The 10,326-nt window shown below is 38.5% G+C and overlaps 1 protein-coding gene across 1 annotated transcript; it reads right to left on the bottom strand.

Annotated features, from left to right (window-relative positions):
• Nucleotides 1-432: 432 nt before the first annotated feature.
• Nucleotides 433-10,081, bottom strand: LOC138879736 (uncharacterized). The gene is made up of 8 exons (XM_070159372.1): nt 9,759-10,081; nt 9,082-9,479; nt 8,392-8,530; nt 8,169-8,348; nt 7,997-8,081; nt 7,252-7,549; nt 696-765; nt 433-544 (listed from the first exon to the last, which is right to left on the bottom strand). The coding sequence occupies exons 1-8, from the start codon at nt 10,079-10,081 to the stop codon at nt 433-435; spliced, it is 1,605 nt and encodes a 534-aa protein (XP_070015473.1).
• Between the last annotated feature and the right edge of the window lie 245 nt (nt 10,082-10,326).

The raw sequence follows: 10,326 nt of genomic DNA, 5'->3' as shown, positions 1-10,326 counted from the left end.
GCCTAAAGCAAACTATGAGATTTATTTTAGTAAATAAATTATAAAATATGATGGTCATAGATTATATGATTCAAATTTACGAATGACACACCTCAAAACTATTCAACTAGATGAATTAAGGATATTCATATTTAAAGCTAATTCAAAATTTAGCGTCACAACTACGTCACGAAAATCGTACCCGTAGTCATGACGTTTCAAATACTGGCCTACAATGAACTACGTGGTTCACAGTTTTGTTATTCCTTACATTGAAATTATTTTACAGAAAAAACCAAGATTACAAAAAGGGTTATAGGCTTGAGGGAAACGATTCAGTTGATCCAACACTGAAGGAAAGATTAATCACAATCCCATATCTTGATCCATTCACGAATAAGTCAAGCCCGATGCCAAATATGTGACATTCAAGAAAACATAGAGGATTACTATCTAACAAACAAAAGCAGAAATGATAATAACAGGTAAAACAGAATGGTGAAGATTTTCAATATGATTAAATCTTGCATTTCCCAGAATCCCTTTCCGAAGTGACCTCTCAGTACTAAAACAAGACCAATTTAGTAAGATCAAATCCACCGAGCCTCAAAGACGCAATGGCCAAACATCAGATCAAAGAGTCCAATAATTGATAGACAACAATGACATAAATGGCACCAAATATTCCATCCACATAAACTGGATGCCTAAACTACCATACTTGGATTACAAACATAAAACTATCTTGCAAATCTGTATTAGGCCTAAATCTCAACTTTTCTACATCTAAATCCAAATGAAACAGCAAGAGTGCTCAATGCAAAAATCAGTTAAAGCTTCAAACAAACCAAATCCATCACTGAAGTAGTAGCACATGGTTAACAATTCCAGAACGTTATACTACCCTAAAGGACCAGTGAGAATCTGAAGATATAACAGATAAATATACCTATAGAATAGATGAGTGCAAGTTCTTAACACAACAAATAACCCAGTTCTCACAATTAATGAAATCCCTTATCCAGTGAAGAGAAGACCCAATATTTCAAAAGGAGTGATAAGTCATGTTAAGAAAAGCATTTTGAATCATATTTCAATTGGTAGAACTGAAGTCAACCAAATCCTAATCCCTTCACACAACTATAACCTTAGGTGAGTTTCATTTAAAACTTAAGAGACATGATGTGCACAATTGTTTGAGAACCAATAAAAATAACTCTCATGATACAACTCTGTTAACATCAGTAAGCCAAAGATGAACAGATCTAATCCGAAAACTTAAGCATAACCTAAACGCTTCAATTTTCAATGTATCACATTCAAACACATCGAATAGCAAGATAGCACATTGAATAACAAGAACAGATTGACGAACATCTCTTTCAAGCGCAAATCGCAACTGGAAGCTAACTTAATTCATCAAATTTTAGAGCAACTGCTTAAATTCGAGTCGCTAACAACTACTATCGACTAGAATGCACTCGATGACAGACCCAAAACTTTGATAATCATACTCTCAACTAGCAGTCATGGTCGGACTCAGATTTCAATACGAAGATGCTACCAACTCGAATACTCAACTCAATTTCCTCAATTAATAACACTCAATGGATTAGGACTAAAGTAGAATGAGAAGCTATTTTTCAATTCCCAGAACTTCAAGGATCAGCACAGCTCACACAATTGAACATCGATTCAATTTAAAGTCCAACCAATGGCAACAAACAGACTTGAACCATTAAAAACAATCATACATAACGCAAAACTATCACGAATTCAAACCGATATTTAGCTGAACCAGTAGCATATCTCAACAGAACCCAAAACTAAAAAGAAGAAGCCAGAGAAGAATTTCTAACATGTCGGATTCAAACTATAAGATGCTTTCGAATTCCCAGCATTTCAAAGAGGAGTTCAACATTCACTCAAAATTCAAACTTCAACAGCAAATACTCACTCATTTTGTTTTTTGAAACTTTAACTTAACCAAAAGGAACCTTTTAAAGAACTGAACTAATTTAAATATGACGCGACTAAAGCTTAACAAAGAGTCGTAACAGTTCTAAATGCTGAATTGAACTGACCGGATCGACAACAATCAATGAACCTCCAAAAACAATTTTAGAGCTCAGTTGACATATACACAGCCAAACCAAACCATAAATACTCATGGAAATGGCAAACGAACACATTACGACCAACGACCACCAAGATTTAAACAGTTTTAAACCAGCTAAACTCTCAATACATTTCTTAATCAAATGCCAAAGATAGGCTATAGTCGATTAAAAACGAACCTGAATCAGTAAAACACTTCCGTTTAACTTTGCTCGAACATTGAATACAAATGAAATCCGAAAGCTAATGTCAATCCAAACAAGCAATAAAATTGAGTAGAAAATAGAAGCTCGGACAACAGCAAACTCAGCAACTCTCAAACGATCACCATTCCCAAACAAACCTCTAGCCCAAAAAGAAACAATGGAATATATATTTTCTAATTTTTTTTTTGAAAAGCAATCGAAAATGAAACCAATTCAAAGAACAATGAACATTTTTTTATATCTTCTCTTGTTCTGGAAAACTGAACTAAAATTCAAAATGAAGAAGAAGAAAAATCTCTTTTCAATCCTCGCCTTTCTGCCCAAAAAATCCCCCTTTTCAGAAGAGAAGCCTTATCTTATATATATCTCCCCAAAAATCTCGAACATTCTCTTCCTTTCTTCACATACACGAAATCTGAAAATCTCTTTCGGAACCAATTCTGACAGATGGAAGGAGGGGATTGATCCTCAAATCAATCCACGGCTCCTATTTTTCAGAATTTATTCCTCAGAGATTTCAACGAATTCAGCACATGAGTGGAAAAAATGTCAGAAGTCATTAGAATATTCGGTGACGTGGTGAGATGGGGTGTGCATGAGGTGAGTTTGAGCTCACTCGTGCGAGTTTGGACGCAGATCTAACGGTGAAGAAGATGGTGAACAGTAAAGTGTCGTCTCTGAATTTGGGATCTAGGGTTCATTTACTGGGAAAATATTATAAGGGCCTTATATACTAAGGGGAAATGGAGCGGGTCGTGAGGCAGGCAGGTCAAGGGTTTGGGCTAGCCGGTGGGCGAGGGCGTTTGGGCTGGGGAAGGGGATTGGATTAATCCCAGCCCAATTTGGACAACTCTTTTTTTCAAATTCGTTTTTTTTTCTTTTTTTTTCCTCTTTTTTTTTAATTAATAAAATCCTACAAATCAACTCCTAAATTAATCTAAGTTATAAAATTAAACTAATTGCCTAGTCACGATAATTCTAAAATGACTTAGTACAAAATTGAAAGGAAAAATCAATAAACTAAAATTAAAAGGTGTAAAATGAGTTATTTTTTGTGATTTTCATGTTTTAATAAAAGAAATAATTACTAATTAATGTAAAATAAGAAATAAATGCAACGCATGATATTTTGATATTTTTTTCATGATTTAAATAAAATAAACATGCATAGACAAATGCAAACAATTAACAAAAATCCTATGAAAAATTTACAAAAGTTGCAAATAATGGGAAAACATTATTTTCTTGAATTTATGGGAGTAATCCGTATAGGGCAAAAATCACGTGCTCAAAGCTGTCCCTCTTTGCTCGAAAACACAAAGAGTTTTCGTGCAAAGATAAAGTGAGCAGATACGAGCGATTTTTGCTCGTTCGGATACTCCGTGGGAAGCATTTTTGAAAGATTTGACCACACCTTGCTTTCGAGGTTGCCAACATATCCTTGGCTATAAAGGAATTAGGTCAGTGTAGTTTGGGAAGTTTTGGTAGCTGGGACTACCAGAAAGCTATGATTTCACTGTTGCTGCTGCTACTGCTTGCTGAACTTCTTATTACACCAAGAAAAAATAGAAGAAGCTAGACTAAACTATGCTCTGTGAATTACAAGAATCCTATCTATATCTTCAAACTTGATCTTGCAATTTCTATTACTCTGTTGACTTGTACTCTCTAGGTAAAATTCCTTTGTTGCTGACTTGAATCATATCCTAAGGTGCTTTCTCTTTGTTCTCCAGGCGGGTACCTGATTCCTGAACTTGAACCGTCTTCCTTCGAACATTTCTGCTTTCCCTTTGTTCTTCCAGGTGGGCGCCTGATTACCAACATTTGAATTATCTTCCTTTCCTCCGACACTTGACTTGTTTTCCCTTTATTTTCCAGGTGGGCGCCTGATTGCCGAACTTGCACCGTCTTGCTTTGAACATTACTGCTTTCCTTTTGTTCTCCAGGTGGGCTCCTGATCACCAACATTTACACGGGGTTTCCTCGAAACTTGAACTGTTTTTCCCTTTGTTCTCTAGGTGGGCTCCTGATTACCGACACTTGAATTGTTTCTCCCTTTATTCTCCAGGTGGGCTCCTGATTACCGACACTTGAATTGCTTCTCCTTTTGTTCTCTAAGTGGGCTCCTGATTACCGACACTTGAATTGCTTCTCCCTTTGTTCTTTAGGTGGGCTCCTGATTTCCGACACTTGAATTGCTTCTCCCTTTGTTCTTCAGGTGGTCTCCTGATTACCGACAATTGAATTGCTTCTCCCTTTGTTCTCCAGGTGGGCTCCTGATTACCAACACTTGAACTTGTTTTCCCTTTGTTCTCCAGGTGGACTCCTGATTACCGACACTTTAACTATTTTTCCTCGGAACTTGATTTGTTTTCCATTTGTTCTCCAGGTGGGCTCCTGATTGTTGAGCTTGAACTACTTCCTCTTGCGACTGCTTTTCCTTTGAACTGGCTTCCCTTGTTTCTCTAGGTGGGTGCCTGATTGCTTGAACCTGAACTGCTTTCTATCTTTGAAACTCGTGTTGTTCTCTCTTGCTCTCTAGGTGGGCGCCTGATTGCAACAGAATAAACAAAACAAAGAAAATATTTTGCCCCAGTTTGGTAGCTGGGCACATCGGTGAGTGTTAATTGAATCATGTTACCAAATATCTCTAAGAATTTGAAAGCTAGATCCCATTATCCTGGAGGGTCCTGAAAGCTCCTAGTAAAATGACAGTTTTAAAGCTAAATTATATTTTCTAAAGGTATGACTTCCGCTAAATCTTGTTATCTATGAAGGTCTTAAAACTACATCCCATTATCTAGGAGGGTCCTGAAAATCCAAATCAAATCTCATCTTAAGAGTGACAACTTTAAGGCTAAATTATACTTCCCTACGACAGAACTTACGCTAAATCTTATTATCTAATGGAGGTCTTAAAGCTAAGTCCCATTATTCAGATGGGTCTTGAAAATTTCCAATTGAGTCTCGTCCTAAGAATGAAAACTTCAAAACAAACTTATATTTTCACAAAGTAGAGCTTATGCTAGATCTTGTTACTCATGAATATTTTGAATTTTAAAACTAGGTCCCATAGTCCAAGAGGGACCTGAGAATTTACGGTCGAACCTGTCTGGTACTTACTTTCCTTACAGAGAGTTTCTTCGAAACAAACAAAATTTTCTTCCCCTATTTCAAATCAAAGAAAAATTTTATTATTTTAAAATGTGGTGGTTAGTTTATGGCATTCTTACTGAAGGTGGCCTCTCTGTTGTCGTGTTTTGCTTTGACTGGTTGCCTTGCATAACCCGAGCGCTCTGCACCCAAACTGTTGTTTTACATTTCTAACCCTTCTACCTAAACCTCTGTATCTCCCACAAGATTACTAAACCATTCGACCAATGGAACTTTCATTGACACCTTATTTCCCACTTTATATTATGTTATCTTTGGTATGCTTTGGCCGCACTTTGCTTTGTGCAATTTGGAGGTTTGGTAGTGAGCTTTGAAATCCTTTCTTTCTTACTTAAACAAGGCTAAAATTTGGAAAAACCTTAGAGAAATAATCCTAAAGAAGTAAAATGCAATGAATTCGAGAGTTAGGAATAAAGAGGAAAATCCAAAACTGGATGACATGTTTGAAAGAGAAAAGGGAAAGAGACTTATCTGAGTGGAGCGGCTGGTACCAATTATCATGACATGCATTTCGGATTAATCAACCCAGCTTATTCAACCAATATTCTTTCAATCTTCACACTTTTATGCCCGTGGTTCCCATAATCTAACTCCCTTGCCAAGTCAACAACCTTATTCGGCTTGTAGTGCCCTGAAGGGTTTTCACCAACAAACCTCTCTCATTTGTTTATCTCTTAACTTACTGTCGTCTTACGGTGCCCGTGAGGGTTTTCACCAATAAGACTCTCTCATTTTTTATTTCACGCAGCTTTCCATCGTCTTACGGTGCCCGTGAAGGGTTTCACCAATAAGACTCTCTCATTTTTTACTTCCCTGCTCGGAATGGAGTGTTTCCCCTGATACGACTCGCCTCTACTTGCTCGACCTAGCATCTCTCGATGACTAATCGAAAGGTCTTTCTTTGGACCGTAATGTGCGCTTTGGATAGGGTTAGAAAGAAAGGGTATTGAAAGGCTCAAAACAATTTGAAATGGTTCAAAATTATAACTTTTGGAATCAGATTTCTTACAACAACCACAACTTTCTGCCCCAGTTTCTTTACTTGGGGACTTTTGAATTTTATTTTGACGGGACCGAACTGTGAGGCTGCCTACGTATCCTTAAAAGGAATCAGGTCAAACGTAGTTCATGCATAGAAATTACTTTGTTGTTGTGATTTTTCTCTTTTCTTTTTCTTTCTCTTCTCTTTTTTTTCCATTTCCCTTTTTGTTGTTTTTTTTCTCTTCTTTTTTTCACTCTTTTTATTCTTTTCTTTCTCTTTTTCTCTCTTTTCCTTTACATATCTTTTGTGTTCGCATTTCTGAACTTTGCTACTGATTCCATAAGAGGGGAATGAAAGGAAATAAATAAGGCTCAAAGGGGTAACAAAGGATAAAGTGTTTAGATAGCAGAACAAAATGCCTTCGTCATTCCAATCTTCAAAACATGCCAAGTACAAACAAACACAATTTAAACCAAAGAAATCATACATAATATCTTTTGACTACATCAGAACTGATAGCCATATCTACACATTTGCCTTCTATATCTGTTAAATACAAAGCACCATAGGACAACACTCTCGTTATGATGAACGGCCCCTGCCAATTTGGGGCGAACTTGCCTTTTGCTTCAGCCTAATGTGGAAGGATGCGTTTCAATACTTGCTGACCCACTTCAAATTTTCGGGGACGCACCTTCTTGTTGTATGCTCTTGCCATTCTCTTTTGATACAACTGGCCATAGCATACTGCTGCCAATCTTTTCTCATCAATCAAACTCAATTGCTCCAAACAGGTTTTGACCCACTCATCATCATCAATTTTGGCTTCAGCAATGATCTGAAGGGATGTAATTTCAACCTCCACGGGTATTACTGCTTCTGGGCCATATACAAACAAATAAGGAGTTGCCCCTACTGAAGTGCGAACAGTAGTGTGATAACCCAACAGTGCAAAGGGCAACTTTTTATGCCATTGCCTGGAACCCTGCATCATTTTTCGAACTATCTTCTTTATGTTCTTGTTGGCTGGCTCAACTGCTCCATTCGCCTTGGGGTGGTATGGGGTGGAATTGCAATGCGTAATCTTAGACTGTTGACACACTTCTTTCATCAGATGGTTGTTAAGATTAGCACCATTATCTGTGATGATCACCTTGGGGATTCCGAATCGACAAATGATATTTGAATGAACAAAATTGACCACTGCCTTCTTGGTTACAGACTTGAAAGTTTTAGCTTCAACCCACTTAGTGAAATAGTCAATGGCCACCAGAATGAACCTGTGCCCATTAGATGTTGCTGGCTCAATTGGTCCGATGACATCCATACCCCAAGCAACAAAGGGCCATGCTGCGGACATTGTATGTAATTCAGATGGCGGAGAATGAATCAAATCTCCGTGTACTTGACATTGATGACATTTGCGCACAAAACTGATACAATCTCGCTCCATGGTGTGCCAATAATAACCTGCTCGGAGAATCTTGTTTGCTAGAACATACCCATTCATATGCGGCCTGGAAACCCCGGAATGTACTTCAGTCATGATTGTTGATGCTTGTCTAGCATCTATGCATCTTAACAAACCAAGATCTGGAGTCCTTTTGTACAAAACTCCTCCACTGAAGAAAAACCCACTTGCCAAATGTCGAATTGTTCTCTTTTGATCCCCCGTGGCTTGTACCGGATACACCCCCATTCTGATGTACTCTCTGATGTCGTGGAACCATGGCTCACCATCAAGTTCTTCTTCCACCATGTTACAGTAAGCATGCTGATCGCAGACCTGAATATGTAAAGGGTCAACATAAGCTCTGTCCGGATGATGTAACATTGATTCCAAGGTAGCCAAAGCATCGACAACCTCATTATAGATCCTTGGAATATGCCTGAATTATATTGATCAAAATCGTTGACAAAGATCATGCAGACATTGTCGATACAGTATAAGCTTTAAGTCCCGCGTCTCCCATTATCCTTGAATCTAGTGCACCAGAAGGTCTGAGTCTCCCAAGACCAAGACTTCCTGGATTCCTATATCTACAGCTAGCCTTAGTCCCAGAATGCATTCCTAGTACTCATCCATGTTGTTGGTACAATAGAAATGAAGCTGAGCCGTAACTAGGTAGTGATGCCCTATTTCAGAAATGAGTACACCTCATATCCCAATGCCTTTCATGTTAGTAGCCCCATCAAAGAAGAGTTTCCAACCGGGCTTTTCCTCCTTCTCGACCTCGTCAATGTGTTTTACCTCTTCATCAGGAAAATAAGTCTTCAAAGGTTCATATTCTTCGTCCACGGGGTTCTCGGCCAAATGATCAACCAAAGCTTGGGCTTTCAACGCCGTCCGAGTCACATATACGATGTCAAACTCTGTGAGCAAAATCTGCCACTTTGCAAGCCTTCCTGTGGGCATGGGCTTCTGAAAGATATACTTTAGAGGATCCAGGCAAGAAATGAGGTAAGTATTGTAGGACGACAAGTAATGCTTCAATTTCTGTGCCACCCAAGTCAGGACACAACACGTCCTCTCAAGGGGAGTATACTTAACCTCATAAGATGTGAATTTCTTGCTGAGATAGTAGATGGCCTGCTCTTTCCTGCCAGTGATGTCATGCTGACCCAACACATAACCAAATGAGTTATCCAGGACTGTCAAATAAAGAATCAAAGGTCTTCTTGGTTCTGGTAGGACCAACACAAGTGGGTTCGACAAATACTCCTTGATCTTATCGAAGGCTTCCTGGAACTCATCGGTCCAATTGACCGCAACATCCTTTTTTAGCAAGTTGAAGATGGGCTCACAAGTTGTTGTGAGCTGAGCTATAAACCTGCTGATATAGTTTAGCCTCCCTAACAAACTCATCACCTTGGTCTTGTTCTTTGGCGGAGGTAGTTCCTGAGTAGCTTTAATCTTTGACGGATCCAATTCAATGCCCCACCGGCTGACTATGAATCCCAAAAGTTTTCCAGATGGGACACCAAATGCACACTTTGCAGGGTTGAGTTTAAGATTGTACCTGTGGAGCCTTTGGAAGAACTTTCTCAAATCTCTGACGTGGTCAGACTACTTCTTGGACTTTATGATCACATAATCCACGTAAACCTCAATCTCTTTGTGTATCATATCATGGAATATGGTTGTCATTGCCCTCATATAAGTTGCCTCGGCATTTTTCAAACCAAAATGCATGACCCGGTAGCAATATGTTCCCCATGGTGTGATGAATGCCGTTTTTTCCGCATCTTCCTCATCCATTAAAATCTGATGATAGCCCGCATAGCAATCCACAAAATACCCAATCTCATGTTTGGCACAACTATCAATCAAAATGTGGATATTTGGCAATGGGAAGTTGTCCTTTGGACTTGACTTATTGAGATCATGGTAATCAACACATACTCTGGTCTTACCATCCTTCTTTGGCACAGGCACAACATTGGCTAACCACGTGGGATACCGCTTGACTCGAATTACCTTTGCATCAAATTGCTTTGTGATCTCTTCTTTAATCTTCACACTCATGTCGATTTTGAACTTTCTCAACTTCTGCTTGACGGGAGGGAATGCTGGATCAATTGGCAATTTGTGGACTACCAAATCGGTACTTAAGACTGGCATGTCGTCATACGATCATGCAAAGATATCCTCATACTCAAACAATATTTTAATTATTTCTTCCCTGATTTGTGGTTCAAGATGGACACTTATCTTAGTTTCTCTGACATTTTCTAGGTCCCCTAGATTGATTGCTTCTGTATCATTCAGATTAGGCTTGAGTTTTTCTTCAAAATGACTTAGTTCCTTACTAATCTTTTCAAAGGCCTCATCCTCATCATATTCTGATTCATCACCACACTCTATTT

Source organism: Nicotiana sylvestris, chromosome 10, assembly GCF_000393655.2.
Source record: "Nicotiana sylvestris chromosome 10, ASM39365v2, whole genome shotgun sequence".
Lineage (NCBI taxonomy): Eukaryota > Viridiplantae > Streptophyta > Magnoliopsida > Solanales > Solanaceae > Nicotiana > Nicotiana sylvestris.
Note: the sequence above shows the minus strand (reverse complement) of the source record. Positions and strands in the feature narration are given on the sequence as shown.